The sequence below is a fragment of the Triturus cristatus genome, chromosome 3_1, assembly GCF_964204655.1.
Source record: "Triturus cristatus chromosome 3_1, aTriCri1.1, whole genome shotgun sequence".
NCBI classification, from domain to species: domain Eukaryota; kingdom Metazoa; phylum Chordata; class Amphibia; order Caudata; family Salamandridae; genus Triturus; species Triturus cristatus.
This window is the reverse complement of record NC_140583.1, coordinates 793,660,052-793,687,565: the sequence shown is the minus strand read 5'-3', so window position 1 is coordinate 793,687,565 and position 27,514 is coordinate 793,660,052. Positions and strand designations below refer to the sequence as shown.

The 27,514-nt window shown below is 42.1% G+C and overlaps 1 protein-coding gene across 1 annotated transcript in view; it reads right to left on the bottom strand.

Annotated features, from left to right (window-relative positions):
- The window catches only part of COL6A3 (collagen type VI alpha 3 chain), a 294,883-nt gene that overhangs the window by 207,643 nt on the left and 59,726 nt on the right, over positions 1–27,514 (bottom strand). The window contains exons 2-6 of the mRNA XM_085645092.1: positions 23,629–23,743; positions 19,820–20,437; positions 13,778–14,380; positions 9,212–9,814; positions 4,690–5,289 (exon numbers count right to left, since the gene is read on the bottom strand). Of these exons, the coding sequence (XP_085501218.1) occupies positions 4,690–5,289; positions 9,212–9,814; positions 13,778–14,380; positions 19,820–20,437; positions 23,629–23,731 (2,527 nt within the window). The 5' untranslated portion in view covers positions 23,732–23,743. The remainder of the gene's footprint in view (positions 1–4,689; positions 5,290–9,211; positions 9,815–13,777; positions 14,381–19,819; positions 20,438–23,628; positions 23,744–27,514) is intronic.

Here is a 27,514-nt window from a genome sequence, read left to right as displayed (position 1 = left end):
TTTCCTGATGTAGGATATGTTCCGGAAGGACGAATGGGGGAATGGATGGCTGGTTGGTTGGCTGGATGGATGGATCAATGCTGGAAATTGCATCTTAAGTATCATGTACACTGAAGAAAGGGCAATGAACTTCCCTTTCACAATAGGTTGCATTGAGGGCCTATTTCACAAAGGGCCTCCGCACTTGTGGTGGAGGCCCGGCAGTCATGGTGGGGGGTCCCGCACTCGTAGTCAGACCGCCGTACTGCAACTACCCATTGAAGAGGTCCTATCACAAGTGCGGATCCCGCCATAAATATAGAGGAGGCCCTTATAAATCGGGCCCTGAGTATCAAAGGAACTCAGATGGAAGAGTCGTACAGAGCGTATTAGGCAAACAGAAAATGAGGTCCAAATAGTTTCGACAAAGCAAGATTCACACGATTCTCAAAGATGGACGCGATTCTGAGTCTTTTTGATTTGAAAAGGTGGCACATGCTCAACATCTTGTTTCCTTTAAAATGTCCACACATTCCTTAAGTATATTTAGATGTGTGTGTTCTAGACATTCAAGAACAAAACTGCAACATCCTGTGATTTTGGAGTAAATAATTTAGATTATACATGCTCTGAAAGTTTGAATATGTGTGTAACATTGAATAAAAGGGGCTGTGCATCAAGGTCCGTTGCCTTCCTTCAAAGAAACAAACGCCCACTTTGGGAGAGCAGGCCACCGACCAGTGACTAAATAAGGACCCTAATTTTCTTTTGAGAATCCTAGTTTCTCATGCAGGAAGGAGTCATTCAAGAAAGCACATTTCTGAGAGATGGTTTGTCTCATACGTTTTGCCCAGGACCTCTTCAGCATGTGATCACTGTGACGCTCCTTGCTGATGGCTCTGCTTCCTTGAGATGTTAGTGAGGTCTCTTTACTCTCCTCTTTCTAATGCAGTACATTGTGCTGTACCTTTCTGTCGTGTGCATTTCACATGATAGTCAGAAGTATTGGCAGAAAACTTCAAAATCGAGTCTTAAAATGTCATGAGTGCTACTTCGATAAATAAATAAAAAAATAATTGAATTATCTGCTTGCTGAGTCCTCCTTGCCACTCATCCTGGTCGCATCTCTTCTCCTCCTGCCGGCAGGAACCAGAACAGGAAGCAGCATGGAAGCACCCAGGCTCCCCTGAGCCAATCACAATGTTGCAATGCAGCATTGTGATTGGTCTGAGCGCCATGGCTCAGCTTTTAGATAGGGCATGGGGCATGTGCATGTTCTCCACCCAAGCTGTAATGCAACCTGGGTGGAGAAGGGGAAAAGTGCGAAAGACTGTAATGGTTGGTCTTTGTGCACTTGGGAGTGGGGGCAAACCACTCCTCGGCTGCTCTGTCAGCCCCGCCCGCCCACCTGGCAAAAAGAAATAACGAAAATGATAATAACTTAGTTATTATCATTGTATTTATTTATTATACTGCTTTAAAAAAACAGTGGAATGATGCTTCACCACCTTACCGGAGGAGCCGCCACTGTTGACAGAGTTTCCTTAAACAGCATCATTCAAAGTGGAATATTTGCCATAAGGCAAAGGATTTTCAATCAAGTCCACCTATATGTAGTTGAGGCTTGCTCAATACATTGATGTTCATAATCAACACATCCGTTTGGGAAGAAGCATATGAAGGTACTTATGTCAAATGGACCAATACCAATGGAGCTCACATTGTTGGGTATTTTTCTGGCAGACAACGGTCAATCGACATAAGAAGACTTCAAGAAGATTCTTGTGTATATCTCAAATTAATCTGTGTCATAAACTGTTTTGACTTTAGATGAAATTATACAGGATTTTTAGCATGAAAGTTATGAGTGCTGAAGTTGACCTTCAATCACCTTCCAGTGTAGATGATGTCTGAGTCAAACTTGAAGTACTAGCTGATTTTGTCCTCAATATCACTAACCAAAATCTTTGAGGAACTGAGGACCCGAATAGAACCTTAAATAATAATTATCTCTTCTCTACGTCCAGAAAGAGCTGTATTTCAATTTTATACTAGAGCCATCTTGGATGTGGTGATGAGAGGAATACATTTTAGCTTCAATAAGAAGACCCGCTTGACATCTAAGAATATGTATGGCAAGGAACTGCAAGGATTATGTGTCTTCCGTTTCCATCTTCTCATGTGTGTAAGGTATGCCCTGATCCCTTCACACATCGAGCATTCACAATCCAATGCAGAGTTATCTTTCATTAAGGACTATAGGATTCAACAACTTACAGAATTTCTCCTTGCTTATGGCATTATTGACATGCAACCACTGTGCATGCATGTTTCACACCCACCATTAACCGACATTTTCCTAAGCATTAGAAGCAACAATTCCAAGGGGACAACTGTCACACTTTCACCCAAAAAATGAAGTTGATAGTAAAGTGGGGATCTGTAGGATTTACAATAACACAATGAATCAAAACCACACTTATTGTTAGCAAGCTAGCCAACAATAAGTGTGAAGTAAAGGTTCTTTAGTTGAAGAAATTGTGTTGCATGTAATAGGGGGGATAGGATGTCAAAAATGAGGGAAGGGCTAAAATCAACTATCTAGAGATCATTCATTTGGATAACAAAAAGGAAACTAAACACTCCAGGTTTGCACTATAAGATGATGAAGATGAAAATTGAACAAACACGTCGAATGATAATGAAGAGCCGATGAATATTTCACAAAGTATTCAGAGAGCAACTCTGGAGAAATACTAATGTGGCAATAAGGGAAGGTACATTACAGAGTTTCAATGCACTGATGCGGGATTTGGGATCAGAAGCCAGTACTGCATCAATGAATGTCTGGATGCAATGAATTTAAATCAGGATGGATTCTGATCCAGTTTCTAGTGAATCCAAGTTTTTCACATTTACCAAGTGTATTGACCAACATCAATTTCTTTCTACTAAAAGCATGATATCAATCACTGACTGTACTGCCCTAGGCAGATGGTGAAAACCTTCTCTTTCAGGCACATTCTGGCCTACAGAAATGAATGTTATTTGAACAATTATTTTCTACAAAATTAAAGAGGTTAATACATTTGATTAACATAGCTAGCATTGTAAATGCTCTTTCAATAATATTGATTGGAGATGTAAAAAGAATACTAATAATTGGAGGGAGTAGGAGAGGACATATGGATATTCTACTTAACGTCACAGAAATATTATTCTAACTATTGATCTAAGCAATATACATATGTTGGTTGCTCTGTTTCACTATTAAGTGGCTGAGAATCCACTGTTAAATGTCTTGCATGTGAAGCAGTTTTTGAGAATTCTAATACCCACAGAACTTGACATGCTTGGAAAATGTTGGTAAATCATGTAAGCGAGTTCTTTCTTTCGATCTGAAGTCGTAAATCAATGGAACAATATATGAGTCATTATCTCCACGGTATTAAGGAGAGTTTTTGTCTCTAATTCATTAAATCTGTGTACTCTTGATATGGTCTTAACAAAATACATAAATGATTGTATGGCAGATAAAGTGCAACGCGGTGGCTGATAACGTGAGAAGTTTCTCTAAGTACTGTTTTTCTACGAAAAGGAGCTTAAGCTGTATGGTAATCGTAATTGTTGTTTTAAATATGTTAGTAGGGTGTTCTAAACACTTTCGTTTAGAGCAGTTTCAGTTGCTGAATAGCTATATTTTCAATTTCAGAAGCAGCTTAACCCAAACGGCATATGAAGGAGCTGCCTGGAATCATTAGCAGCCTTTTAGGGCCTTATTTAGGGTTTGGTGGAGCAGGAGGAGCTCCGTAAAGAGGCAATCCTACTGCCCCATCAAACCTGCGGTTCCCTTCTCTATTTACAGTTGAGAGGCCTACTGGGTGGCCTCAGCAGAGACTCTGCTGGCTTGGTTAGTTGTAACCCTTGACCCACCAGCCATCTACACAGGACAACTGGGTTGCAACGATGATCATCCCACCCAATTGAGGGCAAGTCTCCTGTCACTCATTTTCACTGTCCATATCAGCTATGCAAGTCATGGTGAACATGCACAGGGAAAATGTTAAATGCCCTCCACACCCAGGAAAAATCTCACCGTGCATCAGGGTCATTTATTTTTTGTTCAGAGAAACAAGCTTCCACTTTGGGGAGAGAACAGGAGTTGAAGACACCCCTTGTCTAAACTGGTGTGAAGGTGAGAATCCTAGTTTATCATGCAAAAAGAAGTCATTCAAACAAACAGCACATGGTAAAACATGTACATGACAGGAGCCTGTCTGCTGGGCAACCTTATAAAGTGACAAAAGTTAACTTACTCACCTTTCCAACTGCTGCAAATACTTTAGAGCCCCACACACCAGAGCCTAGGGGATACAGGGTCCCCGATGCTTACTGCCGAGCAGCGGGTGCCTTCGTACCAATAGGTCTGATTTAACATCCTGACAGATGAATGGGAAGGTGGATGCAAATAAGGTTTTAACAATGTAACTATGCTACATTTTCAGTCAAGGACACTTACCTACATTTGCAAATTGCAGGCAGTTCACACTACCTTAAAAAAGCCCTCTCTTTAAAGATAAAGACATTTTGTATCTCCATAGCTCATGAATTTGAAACAAACCCCATAAATGCCAAGGAGGAGTTCAATGAGAAAAAACAGGAAAATAGAACTGAGGCTTTAAAGCCATCATCAGGGAAGGTTATTATTACCTGTTGGAACTTCCTCCACACCTCCGCTAACATACGTTGTCAATGGTAAGATCATTTGCGGCTGAAGGTTGATCAAGGAACTGAAATCATCCGTCTGGTATACCATGCTTTGGTCAAAGGCAATCTGGTCAAGCTCAGCTTTATCAGCATTTCTGACACCAACACAAAATGTCAAAATTCCAGCTCGTGCAAGAGCATTAGAAGCAGCGAGATATTGGTCATTGGATCTGCCCGCAACCAACAGCACCAGGAGCTGCGGGATCCTCTCGTCTATCCGACTTCCACGAGCTTCAGTGAAGAGGTTGTTAAAGACAAAGTTAAGGGCAGCCCCTGTGTTGAGCGTCGGCCCACCTTTGAGTCTCAGCTGGCCCAGGCGTGAGATCACATCGGCTTTCCTGGTATTTTCATTTAGATAGAACTCTGTCCTGGGAGTGTCACTATATTGTGCTACGCCAATTCTGATATTGTCGCCGCTGACATCGAGGTTGTCAATTAGGCTGACGAGGAAGTCTCGAACAAATGGGAAGTTGGCATTGCCGACGTTGACAGATCCATCCAAAAGGAAAACTATGTCCCTTTGGTTAACGACTTGAACTTTAACTGCATCATGAGGGGTATAGAAAACAATTAACATGACATCACAGCAAATTAGCAGTAAAAGTTGTGTATGCATGTGTTTACACTCCGTAGACACATATCTTTACAAGAAAGCAAAAGGTGTGAGAAGCAGGGAAAAGGAAGGATTGGCAGAGAAAAGAGAGACTAGAACATCGTTTTTCCCCTTGTGGGTGTTTGTGATTTACTAGCACAATTTAATACACTGATGGGGGAACGTACTATCATTATGAGTGCAGATTCAAATTCAGAAAACATGAACTTGCACTATTAAATAGATTTACTCACATCCAATAGTGCACCATTATGGTGAAGCCGTAGGTGTGAGTAAATCTTAAAGGGTTGGGTTGTGGACATTATAAGGTGGAAACTCTTTTAAAAGTGGATAAACAGCCACAAACTCGTTTGTTTGTAGATATTCAAAAAGCGTTTGCAGGTAGTTTACCAACCTGAACCCCTTGCTCAATGACTCTTGTCAAAGGTGAGAGTCAATGGGCCCGATTCACAGAACTAACTTAAGACAAAATCCTAAACTTACTACCATTTTGGTATTTACAGAAGGCACTTACTCATTTTGGTATTCACAGAAGACACTTACTCATTTTGGTCTTCACAGAAGTTAGGAGTCCTAACTTTAAGACTCCTAAATGCCTTCTGTGAATGCCAAAAGTCTTAAAGTTAGGATTTTTCTCCGTTTAGGAGTAGTAAAGTTAGGAGTCCTAACTTTACCACTCCTAAACTGAGAAAAATCCTAACTTTAAGACTTTTGGTATTCACAGAAGGCATTTAGGAGTCCTAAAGTTAGGAGTCCTAACTTTACTACTCCTAAACTGAGAAAAATCCTAACTTTAAGACTTTCGGTATTCACAGAAGGCATTTAGGAGTCCTAAAGTTAGGACCACTAACTTCTGTGAATACTGAAATGAGTAAGTGCCTTCTGTGAATACCAAAATGGTAGTAAGTTTAGGATTTTGTCTTGTTAGTTCTGTGAATCGGGCCCAATCTGTTTTTGAGTAGAAAAGGGGAGGAAAAACCATAACACTGGTCTTTCCTCAGGTGTAGCGGAAGGAGTTTCACCACAGGGAAAAATATTTTCACTGCAGGGAAACAAAAAAGAAGTTAAGCAATGGTATTTTACTAGTGCGTTATATTAAAATATTCCTATATTTAGAAGTATTTGAAGAAAACTTTCTAATTTCATGCATTAGCATGTCAGGTTATGTTTTAGAGTCCTTTCCCTAAATTTCCTTAATTAAAAAAACATTACCTGATATGAAAGCTTCTGCTTATATCACTTTTTATTGTCTAGTAATTTCCTAGGTATCTTGTTCACAACCGAACACAAATCCAAATAGCGTTTCCAGCAATCAAGAAACACTACCCTTTCTGCTTTCATTATTTTTCAATATCTCCTTTACCTCCTGGCCAGAGGGAGGTTAAGGGTGCAGTTGTGTTAGAAGACCCAACGTAAATTTGCAGACTTTGAACTTTTAAAAGTTGTACAGATATTGTAGCTCATAAATGGGATGGAATATCTACCTAACGTGAAAGATCCATGGTAGGTATATGTGGTATTGCCTACCCTTGGACAAAGTCCACAGTGCAATATCGGTGACAGAAGACGTAATGAACGATGGACGGATCAATATTATCAGGAAATTGTGCGGGAGCATAAGAGAGTGCGGGGAAAGACAGGCAGAGCAATGGTGGAAACAGATAGGTAGCAAGAGAGTGAACAAACAATTGTAAATTAGAAATGAAGGCAAAAATCAGACAGCAACGGCAGGCGTCATTTTGAAGGCATGTGGAAGAAAATTTGTTTTGCTTGGTAAGCCTATGGTGGCACATTACCAATTAAAGAGAGAGCGTTCAAGAAGGCTTCTCTCGAAAATGCCTTAAAAATACACCACAATGAAAGGAAATACCTGTGCTGGTGAAAGAAAGGCAGAGGAAAGTTGAAAGGAAAAACTGCTGCATGTTTCAAGTTTGTTTTCTGTTATCATTTTCAAACATGTATTCCATTATAAAGCAGGGGAGATGACTCAAGACAACTGGAGCCCAGAATGGCTGGCACCTCTCTCAAGGTGGTGTTGTGTCCTGTGCAGTGAACCGCCATAAATCCAGTCCATGCAGTATTTCTGCTGTTGCCTTTACGTAGTTTTCCACAAGAGTAACCTGCTTTATAAATATATTTATACAGCTCGGATGGTCCATCTCTTTTAAGAACTTAAGGGATCTCTTACTGCTATTTGGCCCCTCTTCCATTATTTACAGTTCTCAGTTGTTCCCCCAAATCTACATTCAAAAACATTTCAAATAAATAAAAAGAGACAGACCACAGAGACTCTATAAATAGAAAACGTTCATCATGTCTTATTTTCTAAATCTTTTGAAAAGAATCCATTTAGTTTCCACTCCTTTTTCATTCTTTTAGTCAAATTTCTTTAAATACCTTTCCACCTGCATGCTTCACGACCAAGACACTCGCTAGAGCAAAAGCGTTTGACCTCCGCTTTCTATTGCATGCCATCCCATGCCAACTCTGAACAGAACTCACTCTTCATCATGCATACATCTGCAGGACTCTCTCCATTGCTAATCTTTATAAAGGGGGTAAGCAGTAGGTGAGAAGTGGAGTCTTTTAATCCCCTTAAGTTAAGGACCCCTGCCTCGGGCAGTCTTTACTGTTTGGACGGAAGTTGAGCATCTAAAGCCTGTGACTCGCAGTTCCATCCATGAACAGGTCTGCACTTGAGTGTCAGGAAGGTGGGTGCTTTTCCTGTTAATATAACGTTCCACTTATGTCCTATTAAAGGACGGTACAGGTGCGCCGATGCGTATGTCATCCCTCACCCAGGGATGGGTTGAGAAGGGATGAAGGACCAATTCTGTTTATTTGTCTAAGGATCTTCAATTTCTCACTATGGAACCACTACTAAAGAAACATTGGTAAGTATCGTGTTTGATGTTAGTATGTTACACTCAGATTACCTGACACCCTTATCACTTACTGGATCTACTAAGTGAAGCTTTCAAGTTCTGCTTGCTACCTCGTCTGATTCCTATTATCACAGGACATGAGCACGGTAGCATGTAAGATCAACTTTCACATAAAGAGAAAATAATCATTTTTCATCTCTCCACTGTTGGTAAGGGGAACAAATTAACTGTGTTTCAGCCTTTCTTTCTTAGCCTGTCCTCTGTCATAAGACAGCCTGTGTGGAAAGGTATGATGGCTTGTCCTCCTGCAGTAGAAGGATCAAACTGAGCTCTACAACAGGCTTAGTATAAGGAAGCCTTGACCCCCACTGACACTTCCTATCACTTGCAGAGTGACAGACAACTAAAAGAACCAATGAGATCCTAGTGCAGAGAATAAGATCCATTTATGTTAACAAATGTTATTGTTATGATGAGTAAAACAATATGTGACAAACAGACAGCATATTTTGCATTAGAAAATAGGCAGTCTATATGCCTGTGGAAATCTGTAACTCACCATTGATGGATTCCACTTCAGGCCAAAGCAAGAGCAGAAGCTATGGGTATTAAATGATCACTAAGGAAAACCCACTCTGTGATTTTCTTCACAATGTGTTATTTTTGTTTGGAAATGGTAACACTAAACTGTAAGTGCTGCTAATGCTAAGTGAATATTTATATGCCCACGTCTTCAGTGAGTGACTGAGTGAGAGAAAACGGTGTCAAAGTTGTGAAGCACATGATAAAAAAAAATCAGTCATTGAACACTGTGAGCACCAAAGCACATTACAGGTTCTTGCAAATTGGCACTCATACTGTTTTCAAACACAAGCTTGAAAATCCTGAAATAAATATAGAGCATGATGTGGTGAATATGCTCCAGAGAAGAATAAAGTCATGAAAATACACTCAAAGACATGCATACCTTCAGTTGGTTCTTCAACTGTGATCACCGTCGTGAGAGATTTCAGTGGCGACAGCACAGCGGGCAGGATGCCTTGCAGTGGGGCGGCACGGAACTCGGTTGGGGTGAAGACCAGTGATGCATCAAAGGCAATTTGCTGTAGTTCCGCACTATCTGCTCTATGTGCACCAACAGCGAAAGCCACAAAGTTGTCCTGCTTAAGCATTCGGGATGCCTCAGTCACGTCATCTCGGGACTTGCCTCCGGTAATGAGGACAAGGAACTGGGGAACACGCTCTGCGATCCTACTGCCAGCAGAAGAAGTGAAGAAGGTATTCCGGACATAGTTCAGTGCAGCGCCAGTATTCAGGGGGCCACCTCCCATCGGTCGCAGCTTCTTAAGGTTTGCTACCACATCTTTCTTGGTGGAATGTGTGTTAAAATAGAACTCTGCCTTAGGGTTGTTTGCATATTGGGCCACAGCCACTTGAACAAGATTAGGTCCGATTTCTAATCTCTGGATTAGCTTGGTGACGAAATCACGGACAGGACCGAAGTTGACATTTCCCATTGCAGCCGTGCCATCGATTAGGAACACTATGTCTCTCTTGTTGACTTCGACAACTGTGGGTAACAACACACAAAGCAATCAGTATGCATGGCCTCTCAATAAATCACAATTCTCCTATAAAGCAGGATTGCATAGAAAATTATGGATTTTTATGTCCATTTCCCTCCTGGATCTCCAGCCATATTCCTACTACCCCACTTATATCACAAATCCCTATCTGCCCTTTGGTTTGTAAGTTCTTTAAACATGTTTGTTACTTAAGCCACTTTTCAAGAAGATCTTGTCCTATGTTATGATTCTGATTCCTATTTTAACCAGTTCCATCAACATTATTAGATCTGATGCGAATGTGCCTAGAGAAGTTTAGAACTGATCTACAAAATCGAGCAGTGTGACAGAATTTTCTAAAGGTGACTGTCTAAAGAAAGTTATATGCCTCATGTTACCTTCTTAATTGACAGGACCCCATAACATGGAGTAAGTGCATGGGTCTCTTTACAGCCGTCTTACATCCATCTTTTAGATTCTTTAGTACTGTGCATGCAGTGGCCTTTCAAAGCCTGCATCACTGTGAAATTTGTTGGAGGAAATCACATACTAACACAATTATTCCTTACTTAGTGCCTGGACAAAGGCTTTTGTTACTCCATAAAATTACATCAGAGATTTCTTTGAACTTACTATGGGCTGCCCAAATACCAAGCTGGAAAGTCCTGCAAGTTACTGGGAAGAACTTTTGAGGAATATGTTTGTATTTTGGAATTGTACATTTAATTCACGGATGCCCTTACAAAAATTAGCCAATCTGGAGTACATTAATTGGCATCATGTGATCATAAAATTACACCAAGGGGCATCATTTCAGATGTGACCTTGTGATATGACCCAATCTACCCTCAGCAAAAATATGATCAGCCTTCCGCAGCACTAATTAGAACATATTGCATAGTGCAATATGCCCCCAAACCTCTTCCCAAGCCACAGTATGGTAGAGCTCGGGTAGACGTTCAGGGGTGGTTGAACAAAGAAAAATTGTTTCTGAGACTAAAAGATCTAAATGTGAGGAGGTTGCTGACACTTGCTGAATGAAGTTACACATTTTCAAGTAGCCTTGGAGGATGCCAAGATTGATGCAAATTTGAAGAGCTCGAATGAAGATCTTGTGAGCAGAGAAACTGGATAAACTGGAAAGGAAGGTTGGGCTGCTCTCATATCAGTTAAAAATATTTCTCCAAGTCTGTCATTTACAAGGGGTAGCAGAACAGTTACTGCTCACTGGTTACTGGTATGTGCCTCATTTGATGTACTAAAGTCACCTCCGTCTCTGAAATACCTTTACAAATAGCTGCCAGGCGCAGTAGAGCTAGTCGTGAATCTAAAAAAAAAAACACATTTCTAGGACGGTGCCAAGGCACCAACCACAGCAAAAGTGCAGGACTTGGGATCTTGAATAAACAGATGCATCCAAATCGCCGAAGGACATGGTGCAGGCTCTGTCTCTCACTTTGGGTAAATAGTGTTCCTACCAGCAAGGAACAGCTCTTCATTGCAAGGAGTCAACACTTCAATATGGTATGAGTTGGAAGAGGTGTATTTTAATTTGACCTTGAGATTGGTACATTTCTTAAGCTCTAAAGTTCCAAAATACTTAATCACTTATACACTTAACTTTGTTAACGTTGACTCCATTTTGACATCACTCTGAACTTGAGTGAATTAGGTAATGCAAAGGGAGAACTAACTGGAGATTGACTGCTTTAGCCAAGATGGCTGACGGGAGACAAGATGGCTACCAGGAAATGTTTCTCTTTTTACTGCTTCATTGCTCTTTCTGAAGTATCCAGTGAATGGGAAAAACCCATGGCGTCAACCAAGGGATAAAAATAAAAGGAGCCTTGTGCTACCTTTCGCATGAAATTGGCCAATTAGTCAGTAGAGTCCTGTTTGGCATCCATTTATGCCATCATAAGTTTACCATTTTTGAGAATACCAGTGGGCATTAGAGTGCCTAGATTGGGCAAAGTTGATCAGCAAAAGGTCAAAAAGGCACATATTCAGCAGAAGCAGTTCAAACAGTGGAGATAAAATGATCTTCTTCTTCACAAAGCATGTTTGAACCTACATGCTAAGAGTGACATGCTTTGGAGTCTTATTTCCACATTGGTCCAAATTTCTTGCGGGATGTGTGGTTAGTTTTCTATGGCTATATTGCTCCACATTTCACAAAGGGGTGCAGCACAACTGCACACATCAACATCATCCATACATCGCAAGTATTCAGTCTGCCAAAAATGAATACACAACACCAAAAATGGATCAACTATGACTCCTGTGAGCTGTCCTGCCCAGACAGAATCCATTCCAAATGTCTGTTTTTTAACCACAGTCAAAGTGTGAAAGTGTACGTTACACCCATTACAAAACCAACAGGATTAACCTTGTTCAGGCATGCCCTCCTAGCTTAGATCTCTAAAGTCGAAATGAGAAAACAGCGTCGTTTTTTGGCACTCAACGTCTTTAAAATGTGGACTAAAATACCTTTGTGATGAGTGGGACACCAGCAATTGTTTTACATTTGCCACAGATTCATGTTTATTTGTAGTAAAGTGGTGTAATATATTCCTCACATCAGAACCTTGACCTATGGTTGACTCTAGAATTATGGTTACTGTTTCCAGAGTACAGCAATCCACCATGGAAAATTACGTTAAAACTATCCCAAGGTATGAAAGAGGCTGTTGATCAAAAGCAAAACAAAGCTTTCTAACGCTGTTTTTTGTGTGTACTTTATTGTGAAAAGTCATTACCATCCCTACTTCCTCTGTGTAATGAAATTGTCATAAAGTAATTTTTCTATTGCCACTTACCTGATTACATAAATTAATTTAAATAACTTGCAGATTTATATATCACACCTTATCACCTCTAGGCTATCCAGACGCTGTCCATGGGCATAGAGAGATTAAGTGATTTGCCCAGAATCACTAGATGTTGAGGCGACGCCGAGACGTGGACCCGGATCCCCAGGTCCTGAGTGGGCAGCTCTGGCTTCTGTGCCACATCCTCTCCCTTCCACCAAAATGCACCACAAAATATTGCAGTTTGGCATTGGATTGTGTAGACTACAATCAGATTAATTTTACATTGAGATTATTATTAATCTGACAATTTGGTATTGAAAACGTGAAAAAAATAGAATCACCAAAGAAGCAGCCAGCAAATTTAGAAAAATTAAGAAAGTGTGAAGTGCAATGTCATATAATAGTAGCCAAACTTGCCGTACTAGACAGTTAAATGCCTACAGTGCACTTCTCATGCTTTTCCCTTGGACCCTCAGGGTTTGTCAAGAACATCATAGCTTCAACAAATGTACAAAGAGACTATGGCAGGCTTCAATTGTGAGGACGTCTACTTTTGGCTTTTGCTAAACTATACTCCTTCCCCTCAATCTAACATCATTACCTTTTTAAGAAAATATCCATGGATTAATGTGATCCTCTTGTACTTTACTGACAACCATGTGGTACTTCCACAGCTGTACCATATTCCTGGTTCCTCTCTAGTGTGGTTTCAGAACCGCATAGAAATCCCCAGATTGAATGTAGCCAATCATGTGTTAAAATGGCAGATATCCCTAAGAAAGCTCATTCTCAGTTTGATCCATCTCCCACAAGATAGCTTCTTCGTCCGCAGTATTAAAATAAATATCTGACGCCTCAATACACTGAGCACCTACAGGACAGGAGTGGCGTCACTTCCAGTAACTTATGACTTCTTGTCTACTGGGGAGCTACCATAAAGATGAAAATATGGTATGCTGTAAAAAGTGCACTCCCTTCACCAAGGTAGAATTATGTTGTGGAGAACATTTTCTATCTCAGACTACATTCATTCCAGAAGTGACGAATTATATTTGGACACACAAGTCACACACTAAGTGAGTAAAGTACCTCCGGGGGCGTCTATACATACCTCACACCTAGAAATCAATGTACCTTTTACAAATTCATACATACCTTCTGTGATAATGGTTGGGGCTTGCAAAACTATGGTTCTCTGTGCCACACCAGAAATATAAGGCAATAGCTGCTCCTGAAGATCACCCAAGACTCGGAAATCTGGGGCGAAAAACACAAAGCTTTCATCCGTGGCAATCTGCTTCAGCTCTTCGTTGTCAGCCGTTGCTGCACCAATAGCAAACGTGATTACACTAGCCCGCTTCAATGCATTTGATCCCTCCCTAATTTCATCGCTAGACTGTCCGGCGCTGATCAGCACTAATGTCTGGGGAACACCCTCTTGCCGCCTGCTGCCTGCCTGCTGGGTGAAGTGGTTCTCCACCACAAAATCCAGAGCTGCACCGATGTTGGCCTCATCACCGCCACGGAGCCTAAGTGCCTTCACAGCATCCAGTACTTCAGCCTTGGTGGAATAGTCATTCAGTGTGAATTCCGTGCTGGGATCATTGCTATACTGAACAACCCCAACTCTGATCTGGTTCTCCCCAACCTCCAGACCATCAATGAAGTTGATGAGAAAATTGCGTATGGCAGGGAAACCGCTACGTCCACTGTTGCTTGATCCATCGATTAGGAAGACGAGGTCGGCAGACTCTTTGGCTTCAAAATAAAAAGAATAACAAAACAGACAAAAGAGGGAGGGAAAAGAAAGGCAAAAACGGTGAAAGCATTAAAATGTGGTGATATCATGCAGTTGTTCAGTGTGCGGACATGTTTCTTTAAATCCCAGTAAGAAACACGGTACAGTGGGCAATCTTGGACATTTCCCCAAGAGCTATGACTTTGTACTTAGGCACAAGTGAAGCACCACAGCACATCTGCACTATGTGGAGAGGAGTAGGTATGTCCTGCTTAAGACACATATCCATTGCATCTCGTTTTGAAAAATATACCTCCATTAAAGGATGCCGCAAGATCTCAGAAAAACAATCCTTCAACCAGAGTTACATAGAGCAGTAGTTGCTACCAGGATGAAGCCCTGGGCAACTGCAGCCATCTTGGCCAAAATGAATGCTTGGAATAGGCAGTGGCTTGGACAGTTATTACCAAGGACGCAAAGTGACATAGCTATAACAATATCAAATGACATCACTCAAAAGCATGGGGAAATGTCCATTGCGTCAACTGCACGAAAATATCAAACACAAGCCCATTGAATAGAATGACATTGTCTTTGGCGTTCTGCATCATGATTGAATAGGAGCTCACCAGGAAGCATTATTTACCACACACATCGGTTTCAGAGCATCAATGGAAGAGGATGAGGAATGAGACACGAGTTAGCAATTCCACAGGACAAATTTCATTTTTTTTATTGTCTTTACTGAATTTGCACATATTATTATGAAATTTGGATACGAACCCCACTAGGCTACAATGACACCAACAGACGAATACTTCTAAATGCTAAAAGGACAGACGCAGAGTCGGTCATATGTCAGATTGGTGATTTCATCTCACAAGCAACCTTTCTCTTATTTAGTCTACCTGCTATGTACCCATTTTAGTTTACTAACAGGACAGTACTTGCCTTCTCTGTTTATTTTCATTCATGAACTCATGCCAGATCTCTTGTTATATAGCATGTGCCCAGAAGTGTCCTTACTGTTTTAGATGTAGCTGCTGCCCAGCAGACTGAAGAGTCCGGGGGAGAGCATTGTGGGCACTACTGATTGATGGCTGAAGTGATGGTGGCCAGGGATGATTCAGGTTTTTTAATGGATCTACATAGTTCTTGGACGGTATGAGTCCAAAGCAATGCGTATACCATACATGATCGCTACCTCATGTTCATCCCCGCCCCCTACACCTTCTCAAAGTTCAATAACCAAGTGCACTTAATCAAGGGTAAAGCCAAAGCCACTGGAATTATACAATTGTGTGGCTAAGGCATTTTTCGTATAATTATGGACTTGCCTCTTTTAACACGTAATTCATCATCTGCTGCAAAGCTGCAGATTTTAACAAAAATGTTTTTAGGTGAAACGGTTCAAAAGTTACTAAAAACGTAGCAACACGTTTTGCTGCACTGTGGAAGGCACTTTTTCAAAAGTTGATTGATCACCTTTCAGTTGTTTATTGCAATAGTTAGGTGTTAAACTGGCATCAATAAGGTGCAGCCTATGTTAAGTGTAAAAATGAAAAAATAATGAAATAGTACTATCACAAAATGTGCTGCATTACTCTACGTATTTTGTATTTTCTTGGTAATGTAGTCATCTTTGCCACATAATTTGGGCCTCCCCTGCCGCATAATTGCTGGTGCCCTGTGTAAACCCCACAAACAAGATAGTGGTTTGCGTAAAATGGTGGCTATGCTGCTTCTTGTAAATTAAACAGTGGTTAAATACAAGTTCTTTCTCTACTGTAACCCGATTGAACGCTAGATCACTAGATTATGTTCTTCACTGGTTGCTGGGCTTCTGTTCACTGACGTCATACGTGTGAAGCGTGCAGACTGAAGCATAAAACACAGCATGTAGCTGCTTTTATAAAAATTATCTTCAAGTTTGCCAGTTGTGTTTTGGGATAGCACTAAAGGGAAGAATTCTCTTGTTTTACCAGGCGGGGTTATGCAAATAGTTGAAAGGCTAGAAGCTGAATAGAGCGTGGCCAGTTCAGCATGCAAATGAGCCTAGCTTTCCACTTTATTGATACCTCAAGGTACAAAAATGGCGGACATTGGTCTGGTATTGGGTAACTAATCTACATAGGGTCACTGCAAGAGGCAGAATCACGTGCCTCAAGAGCTCTTCCATTGATGACCGCTGAATGCACAGGTGATTTCCAATGGATATGGATCTGGTAATGCAGTTATTCAACTAAGCAATGCAGACTCGTGTTAAACCACAGTGTTCAAAGCATTCATGACGTGATTATCCAGCTTCAGCCTTCTGGTCACTCTGGTAATTATACGAGAGTACTGCGAGCAGCTGTTGAGTACAGACAGTGGTGGGTACCTGAGAAATAACTTCCAGCCATAATGTAATCTCGGTTTCCGCTCACACGCATCTTGGCGATGGATAATGGGCTGGCAACAGTCCTTCATCATCCTACAAGGTGTCTGAGAATCTTTACTGATGCGGCTTATTCATCTTGACGTCACTGCCGTCAGGAAGGCAGGGGTCTAACTGTGTACACCATTTTGAAATCATACAATTAAAATTTTTCCTAATAAATGAATACCTGCTTTAGCCTAACTTTCCCCACGGAATGCTTACTGCACCTTAATTTCTCTCTATTTTGCCCCCAGTTCTCCTTCAGCAAGGTACCCAATCTCAAACACCAATGCTCCTTCAACTGAACCTCTAACCGGTTGCAGCCAAAACACAAGCCAGCTTCCCTGGTCTGCCATTGAATCACCGTGCCTATATATTCAGTTCCAACTTGCATTCTTACGCACAACTTTTGAGCTTAACCTTCTGAAGTGGATGTGCCGCAAACCCAACCAACGGTAACCCTTCTATTGCATCACCAAGGCTAGTGTGACAATGTAATGCATTTACCTCCCGCAAAGCACTCCACTCCCAGCTCACATTGTCATCAGTATTGCACTCTAGGAAGTATTCCCTCTCGGTTCCTAATTCCTATATTACATCATCCAACCTGAATGACTTCTACAGTTCCGTTGCTTTATCATACCACTTCTAATCCCATATTTCAACCTCCACTACCCCGTTGGTTCCATTATCCACTTGGTCCCATTACTTACTTACTTACTTACTTCTTTAGACTTTACATCTCAACCCAAGAACCATCACCGTACCTCTTCATTTTAAGCCCCTCCATTCCATTTTCATACTTCTTTCACACTACATCCCAAGTGCCAATCTCTACAACTCCTCTGGTTTCACACTAGGACCACTTCAGAGGTTGCATCTCACACCTTAGCAAGAGTAACCCACTTGGTTCCATTACCAGATCTCTTCAGTCAGTAGAAGACCTTCAGTTCCAATGAAGACCGCTTCCAACTTGAGCCTGACCTGCATGAGCTCCAAGATCCAGAGAAGGTTGTCTCTAAGCATTGAGTTCCTACCTCCAACATGAACTGTTAATTGGGTCCCTCATCAGATTTTTTCTAACTTTATAATCCAATCAACAAAGTCCAATGCCGGACATCCTCAGACCATAAAAGCCAAATTCCATTTGTTCTGAGCATCACCTTGAAGCAGCCCAAGGAGGACTGACCTGCTGTATTAAAGACAGATACCTTTGGCTTAATGGGGATTTGGAAGCCAGGAAAAGGTATGCAGCAGTGAAAACCTCTACACCCCAATAACACTAGGACCATTCTCTTTCCTGACCTCCTTTCTCACCACCCAGGTGTGTGTTTGGGCAAACTATAAGTCGCAGATTACACTCTGATAAACTGTGATCCAAGAAACAGCAAGGTTGGATAATCACATCATCAACGAATGAAAATAAATGAAAACACAACATTGCATTTTAAATGTACAACGATGAAGGAAGATGGAGTGGCTGAAAAAGAAAAACAGTGCTTATTACACAGTTGAGGAGAAAGTGAAGGTTAGCAGTGAAAGGGCTAGGTTGGATACGTACGTGTCACGGCCTTTTTATTTCCTTCCTTCTAATGCCATCCAGTTATCGAGACCCAAAAAATCCAAAGATCTTCCATTTCAGATGACCGCAACCTGTTCTTAAGGTGGTTCATGAATTAGCAATGTCCATGGCATTTTAAATGTATTAGGTTTTAGAAAGAGAGGGCTTCATGGAATCACACGCTCATTTCCCACCAGATGAACAGGCTTTGGAGTTTTTTCATGAGGCTGAAGAAATCTCCAAACTGCGGCGATTACATTATGGCAGGATAGTCTTGCCACGTTCTGCTAAACCGATGATTTGATCCATCCTTCATTAACGGGGGAGAATAACTTCGAGATTGGTGGACAAACAAAATTTTTATCTACCCAGGAAAAAACCTTCATGTGTGCATCATATACAATGATTAGGCCAATGGCCCATTGTTATGTTAGAACATTCTCGGGTCCTCCATCCCAGGTTCCTTCTCTCTTGCGAGAGGTTTAGTACCTATTGTGGTTTTACCTCTGCTTGGACGTGCGTCAAAAGCAGGTGATATACTTATAGTGACAGAAGCTGTGTTGCCAGATATAACCGGGTGTTGCCACTACTCACCAGGGTCTTTGACAACTGGCCTAGGATAGTTTTATAGCTTTCTATGTTTGGCTTTAGTTTCAAAATTAGCTTCTGCTCCTGATTGTTCCCTTATAGGAGTCCGGATTATATAGAAAGGACATTGTTTTCAAGGTCTCAAGGAAATTTTGCTCAGACATATACATCATCTTGGAAACAATATTCAAAGTCGATATATGTAATAATTGCAATAAATATCTGTGCTTCCTTTGGGAGCACCTTGCGAGGAAGGGCCTATTCACATCGGATAGCTGAGAAACTTGGATACTAAGAGAATTTCCCAGGATCAAACAGTATGTGAGGTGATGAAGCGAAGAGAAGATACTGGTCTCCGAACTTAAAAGCCACAATGCTAAACACAAGATCATAGCTAATGACACGTGCAAGTTGCTTGGGACTCAAATGCAGTACTCTTGATTGGTGTAGGGAATGGCAAAGAGAAGAGCCAACGCCTGCCCAGTGGTGAATGAGAGTTACAGCATTTCAAGGTGGCCTCCTTTTCTCTATGAGGACACTTGCACTGTGGGCCAAGCTGCGTCTTGCTTTGAAGGGGTAAGGACCAGGCTCTCCATCTCAGCTGAAAAGGAGAGTTTCTATGGTCTAAGATATGGGGCAACATGTCTGGGGATGTCACAGAAGGATGGAACTGCTTCAGAGTTAAAACTTGGAACTGCACGTTCACAGGTCTACCTCAAACAGCTAATCATGGCTAACTCAGTTTACAAGAAGAAAATAAGTGGATAAAAGGGAGGAAATCAGTGAACAACAGGAGATGTAGGACAGAGAAAGCCAGTGTGAGGGAAGTGCTTAGAAGCTCTTCTCTTACATCAGACAGGGTAATGACCCAGTTTTGTGGCTCACCATTACCTGAAATATCTCTTAGAGCTGCCTTTGCCCCACTTATCTCCGACATCACAGTGGCAAGCACGGTAGCCACTAGGTCGTCTACAATGCCGCTGAGGGAGCTGAAGTCCTCCAAGCTGAAGACGTGCCTCTCAGAGGGCAGGCTGGCTATCTCCTCCAACTCCGCTTCCTCTGCGTCCTTCACCCCAATGGCAAACATATTGACATCAGCAGACTTGAGCACAGCTGACGGTGGTCCGACGTCATCCTGGGAGCGTCCGTCTGTCAGGACCACTACCACTTGGGGGACATGATCATGAGCTCGACTACCCGCAGGAGCTATCAGGAGGTTCTGGATAATATGCTCCAGACCGAGCCCAGTCCTGGTTCCTCCACCAATATATGGCATATTCCAGATGTGAAAGAGGACTTCTTCTGTAGAGTGGCAGGTGTTCAGTTGGAACTCAGTGTGCGGATTCCCGCTGTACTGGACCAGGGCAAAACGAAGCTCATTTGCTGACGCATCTAAGAGTTTTACCACATTGTACAGAAACTGGCGAACTTCGTGGAAATTCTCCTGTCCAATGCTCCAAGAGGAATCCACTAGAAATATAATATCTGCAGCAGCAACACTTTTAGGATCTTTAAAACAAGACATTGGTTTAGGAATTTTTACTCATACTTCAGAAGTTTCCACGTTTGTTTTACATCTTGTGCCCTCTGCTCCCATACCCCCACAGTATGCAATTACAGACACCTTTCTATTACTTGGTTCACACCAAAGAAATGTCCCGCAGACATTCATGTACTCAACAACAGTCCAACACATTCTGATCAATCTGGTGCTTACAGTCACTCTCAGATGCCCTCCAACTGGATACACAAATAAACATGTTCTTATGGGCTTTTGATATAAATGTGGCACTGTAGTCTAATCCCTGATGTCTATATGTTATTTTCATTTATACAGCGCACAGCTACTCGGAAGTGTTCCGGCGCTATAGACCGCTGGGGAACCCGTCCTGGCTATCCCTGTGAGATGGTCCCTTTCTGGTTATCTCCAAGGTGAAACCAGGCATCCCCTGCGTCTAGCTAGGCTGCTTTACCACTTCTGATGCCCCACAGGCACGCCCACCATGTGTCTACATGTGAACTGCAGAGCAAAGGCAACAATTACTCCTGCACTAGGCCTCGTAGTCACCTTGTTGTGGAGACTTCCAAGGAATACCAGGACTCACTGTGTCCAAACGCCTGATGTTTTGTAGGAACGATCAATGGACCAAAGCACTAGGAGGCTTTCGAACACGATCTAAACTGAGGTGCATTGGAGCAGAAGGTGAGGATATCCTAGTTGAAGGGGTGGAGAGGGACGGGCAGTTGTTTTATTGTTTGATGCAATGGTGTAAGAAGCTTAGCCTCCAACCCTTTGTCAGCACTGGCAGGGTGTTCATAGCTTGAGGAGGTGAAGATATTAACCAATGACTGATGCAGCAAGGAAGTTGAGTGATGGAATCTGAGAGGAGTGTTATACTCTGACAAGCCCTATCTAAATCTGTCCATTTCGCTGCAGACCACTGACTGGTGCGTGCCACTCACAGAAGCACTGGGCACACCTTGAGTCTCTGTTTTCAACAATGCCACTTGTCATTGACAGCTCTAATGCTGTGAGAGGGGCAGTGAGTACAAAAGGCTGGCAGCAGCTTCACTATCCATTTTGCCCTTATTTTGCACCAGGTGATGATTTTGCCAGTTGCAGGACTGAAGGGTTAAACAGATATACCCTGACAAGTACTATTGGTCGTTTTATGTACTGCCTGCTTACACCCTAGAATGGGTTTACACTTTTTTTCTCCATTTAGTGGTAGTTTAATCATGCCTTAAACCTGCAATTGATTTCTCAAGACTAGCCCTGCAGGAAAAGGAAGCCCCTTGTGTCTATGGCGACCACACCGCATCCGTATCCGTGCCCTATGATCACTGTTTTAGCCCAGCTCTGGTGAACGCCTGAGCTGAAATTGACTATATTATTTAACTCCAGGGATCAGTGCTGCTGCAACCCGTCCACCGTGCCCAGAAAAAAATATCAAACAGACCTGGATTAATGGTAAACAGGTGCTTAGCTTTTTAGGACCTGCATGAGATGGCATGTTTTATTCTTGGGTCACAAGAAAACCACTGAAGAAAAAAGGACTATTTATGTTTCTATAGGAATAATTTCGTGATTTTCATGAAGATTGTGAATATTTAACTCTCTCCCAGTTGTATGGTAATGGTAATATATTTTCGATTATTTGATAGATTGTCTCCCTGCTAAATGTCTTTCCAGTACGGCTTTCATGGGGTCTTTTTGTTTGCCCACGTATTGTACATTTTATGTTGCACATGTAGCCCATCCTTCTATAAGACGTTAAAAGACTCCCTAGTTTAACATTGCTAAACTGATAGGAGGATTGGAGGTGAGTTAAGCACTCCTTTCTCACTTTCTGTGCGCCAGGATTAGGGAGCTGCAAATAGGGCTTCTTGGGATCACTTATGTCAATGGAGGGGAGAGTCCTTACTTTGGTGTGCAGTTTGAATATCGAAACCACAATATCGATGGGACAGAATGTCAAAAATAAAATATTGATAAGTAAGTCTTGATCTTCCATACCTAACTTGACAGATATGTACCAATCCAGTACATATGTATCAAGGTATGTAGATGTAAAGTTAGGAATGCTAAATCTATACTTCCCTATAGGCGCCTACCTTTCGATAATCTGTCCTCGATATTCTTCGATTTCAATATTGTTGGTGTCGGTATTCAGTAGTACAATCCCTTACTTGGAAACCTTTGATTTGTCTTTTTAAAGTTTCTACTTGGTCCTTTTATGAACGACATTGTGCTCAACATATTTCATGGGCGAGTTGAACCTTTTAGCTCTCCTTGACTCAACACATTCCTCTTTTTCCCCTTTGAACCAAATGGTGGCGCACTGGGTGTCTAGGCTGTCAGTCTGCCGTGTTATTCACAGGTGTGTCTTTCATTCAAACCTGGAAAGCTCCCCACTCCAGCTCGATTACCCTTCTTCAGGAGCCCCCTCTCCACGACTCTCTCACATGTTCACCTAGGGTCTCTACGCACCAGGACACAACAAGGGGTGAGCACATACAAGGACCATATCCAGACACTGCCAATCACACAGACCTTTTGATGACAGGCACTGAAGACCGAACGACTGGACTTAGTTGGGCATTTATACATCCTGGAAAAAGATGGGTGGAAAGAAGTTCAGAGGTTCATAAAAAGAGTAGCAAAAAGAGACAAAAGGCAAATCTTGAAATAAGATTTTGTAGAGAAGGGGTGAGAATACAAAATAATTGAGCTGCGAGACAGAGAGAGAGAGAGAGAGACAACAGAATCAGAGGAGACAGAAATACAGCGATGAAGGAAGAAAGCATGAATATGATATAGAAATTAAAGCAAATACGAGAACAAGACAATGGAAGAGGGAGAGGGATGCAAATGTATACAAGAGACCAGGTTTGTGAGGACAGAGTGACGCCTGCAGGGAAATATTCAACTACATACATCTTGCAGGTGGGTGAAATGGAAAGGTGACAGAAACAATGTGAGTGGGCAAGAGAAGGAAAAACAAGGTTTAAAGACTGAAGATAAGAAGGAGAGAAGAGACAAATGACAAGAAATGTGGCATTGGTCCGGACAGGAGGATTTCTAACAGAAAACAAACTTAGATTTGTACAAAAAGAGCAGAGGTTTCCCCGCTAGTAATAGAGAAGTCTATTTTCTTGAAAACAGCAAAAACTAATTCAAGATGGTGCCGACGACTTACCTGGCTGAGCTTCGATTCTGTACAGGGCCGAGAGCACAAGGCAAAGAATTGCCGCTAAGGGACATACTCGCTGGTTCTTCATTTTGGTGTTCCTTTGAAGCATCAAACACCTGACCTAAAACAACACAACAAAACATATAACAGTCAGTACCTCTCACCAGTCTTTCATTGACGTCAGCCTCATAAAAGGTAGTGTTGGCTCTAAGATACATTGGTAGATTTCTCGACAGCCTGGAGCATTGGTAAGGTTAGGCTAAAGCCTTTGAAAAGCCATCAAGGATGGTATGTAGTCAGTCATAAGTCAGCCACACCTGAGGTGTGGCTGACACAGTCCAAACCCTGCACACCTATCTGAAGCACTGGGATCTGTTCAGCAATCCAGGAGTTCCCCCTTTTGTGATTGCAGGCAGGATTTAGCGGGGCATCTCTGGTCTCGCGCCACACCCCCCTGGAGCTGCAGTTCATCTCCCTTCTTTTGCATTTTCACATACGTTAAAATATGACTCAATGTTTTGGGACTTCGCTTGTGTTTTTAGAAGCTGGGATCCCATCACCAGGTGGCTCACTGAATAGCTCTGAGCATCTCTTAACCTTAATATCTATCCTGGATAGGCCTCTGCTTTTCAAACCCAGCTGGACTATTCATCTCGGTGCCTTGACACAGATCCAGGGACATTTCAACCGCCGAAAAATCCAGAAACGCAGTCATATTTTTCCAACTTGGGGTAAAGAATGTCTTGTGTTTTCTGCCAGAGAAGGCAGAGGTGACTCAGCCCTGACTGCAAACTTTCCAGCTGTAAAATCCACCGCCCACAATCCCTCCATGGACAATCGTGAGCCAGACCCAGGCCCTAGAACTGTGCACAAGGGCATTCACACACAGAGGAAGCCACACTAGCAGAAACACGTCTACACTGCTGGCCAAAACCCCAGTCAAGCCCCTGCCATATAAAAAGACTGACTCACTGCTGGGTTTTAGACCCAGGTGATGCTTCTCTTAACGTCTAGCGCAGTGTTGGTTCTTAAAGTGGAAAAAGCCCTTCCCTCATAAATATAGTGAGCCTTGCTGGGTTTTGTACCCAGCTGAAGCCCTCCGTGTATAAACAATGTGCTTGCTTGGCTTCACATTCAAAGAAATCCCTCTCTTATAAGCATGCTGTCGTGTAGTGCCTACAAATCTATATTGGATCTGCACGTTTAGACAACATAAACCAAGGGATTGGTGTCCAGAATGATTCCAGACACCCCCAAATGATAGGTTAGTCTTTTCGCTCAGTTACTCATGCTCACTTGTTCTCAGAGAGATATACAGAATAAAACGATAGGGACGTTTTCAATAAGCATTTATTGAACCTGCGTCATTCTAGTTTAAAATACGTGTGCTGCAACAACCATTAGGCAGAAACTGATATAGACAATTACAAGCATCAATAGAGTAAATAAAAGGTAGAATTCTACCATAGTGCTAAATCAGGGAATATATCCAGGCATATAGATACATGACAGTTATAATGCGTACTCCTACAATGCAAACCCTAACTGAATGTACCTAAGTGTACCTAGCATGTATGTAGGTGTATAGTCAAGAATCCACCTAGGAAAGAGCCAACCCCATAACCTGATGTGAGAGAGCGAAGGACCCCGTCTTGGTCTCGAGTTGGACACCCCACAAGGGATGTCAAGTGTCAGCATATCAGCATGGAAGTTTCTTTCTCCTCTGGTTTTCCCAGCAAAGATGTGGTACTTATATCCCCAAAAGGTACCCTCAGGGGTTCTACCTAGATTTTTCATGGTACTCTGGGCATATCGGCCAAGGATGACGATAGCAGTGACCCTTACACAGAGTTATTATGCAGAATGTGGTAAAAGTGCTGTGATACTAAGACTCCTCACGCATAATAAATGAGGCTAGTTTTCAGAGAAAACCACATAACATTTATTCAGCACCTAACTAGTAAAATGTCGGCACCAGAACCAGCGCCTTGAGACCCTCACAGCGCCTTGAGATCCTCACGGGTGAGTAGCGCGCTATATAAACCTCTGATTGATTGATTGATTGATATGTAGAGCAAGGTAAGACAAATGTAGGCAAAAGGTCCTGCAACTACCTAGACCTATATTGGAGTATAATGGGGTTCATAACAATGCTTGCTCACTATTTGGCCTTACAACTTGTTAGAGTTCCTCCATCATAAACGGTGAAGTGCATGATGGGGTTTTGAACCCAGAAGAAGCACCTAACGTATAAACAGTTGCATGCTAATTCTTGCAGTAGATTAATCCCTAGAATTTTAAACAGACTGGCGCATCCTGGTCCTTGCACCCAGGAAAAGCTCCTAGCACATTAACAGAGTATTGCTTGTAGGACCTGCATCCAGGGGAAGCCTTTTGCTCATAAAAAAGGACTGGTGCATGCTGGACCTGGTAACCAGATGAAGATCTTTGAGAACAAACAGATTGGCACATGCTGAGCCTTGCAACCAGATGAACAAATTACTATTAATGATAATTTGACATATGCATAATTGGTACGTTTTAGGCCAAAAAAAAGTGAAAGAAACTAATAGAAGCTGGTAGTAAATATTAACATTGGCTGTGGTCAAAGCTATAATATGAATCTGTGAGGAAGTTCATTGTGTTGCTCCGTTACCCCATTTTTAGTTCTCCGCATCAGGTGCTTTGACTCGGCCCTTCGTAGTTCGACTGTATGTAGACACTGCATCTGAACAGGACGCGAACCGAGCCACCAGGATTAGAGGCTTATGAAGGCCTGCAACTGTGGAACTGCAGTAGCGGGAGCGGCCACCTACCGACTCCCATAGTTACAGGTTCCGAATCACTCATATGTCTACGATTGTTTTTTGAAACTTATATACCTTGGAGCCACGACTTGCCTTACAATTCTTTGCTAGCCTTGAGAAAGTCCTTTCGGACGAAACACGTGTCGGCTGCCTGTTGTTTATGTAACGGATTCTGGCAAGAAATAAAGGACACAAAGAAGGAAATAAAGATCATCTTGTGGACTTCCTTTGTTTATGATGATGGTTAATGCCTACTCCACAGAGTTGGACTGACATTGGATGTGCCTTTGCATTTGTGTAACATATTTGGGGACTTCAAAGGGGATTTTGTCTCCTTGGAGAGTCATTTTGATCTCCCAAAGGCGGAGGGAGACTTAATGCTTGGAGAGCACCAAAATATACTAAGCAACTGTAAATTATTTTCCGACGGATGAAGTGGGTGGATGTGCATTCACAATTTGGCAGTTCTGCCTTGGTTCTTTGTATAATAATTCATCTGTTACACATATGCCACTCATTCTCTCTTTAAAAAGTCTTGTTCATTGAGCCAATTTACAAAGAGTGAGCCAAAGTTTTCTTACAGACATATGCAGGACCGGACTGGGAACAGCAACCAGCCCTGGCCCTAGGAGTGAGAGGGGGGGTAAGGGGTGCTAGTAAAAAGCACTGTTCCCGCTTTTGTTACTAAGGCCTGATATAGCCGCACTGCTGCAAAACCGGCCCCGATAACTGATTTGCATATGGCTGGGTTTAAACTGGAATGGCACGGCGAGCAAAAAAACCGATGGATTTAAGCCCAGATCTCTGTACTGGAGTGAATGTTTGACACTGTTCATCATTTTGTCCATCAATTGTTATTTTTGAAATAAATAAAAAAATAACAATTAAATGTATGTCAGTTTAATGTAGAACATTGTCGCCTACACTGTGTGGTCCTGCGTGGAGTCCGGCAAACTTGTGCCATATTTCATCAGGTGTTCAAACCCCTATTAAGCAAGCATTTAACAAGAAACATCTACAAAAGTGCAATTTTATTTATTTTAACTCTTTATGTGAACCAGATCTACAAGACCCTCATAAACATT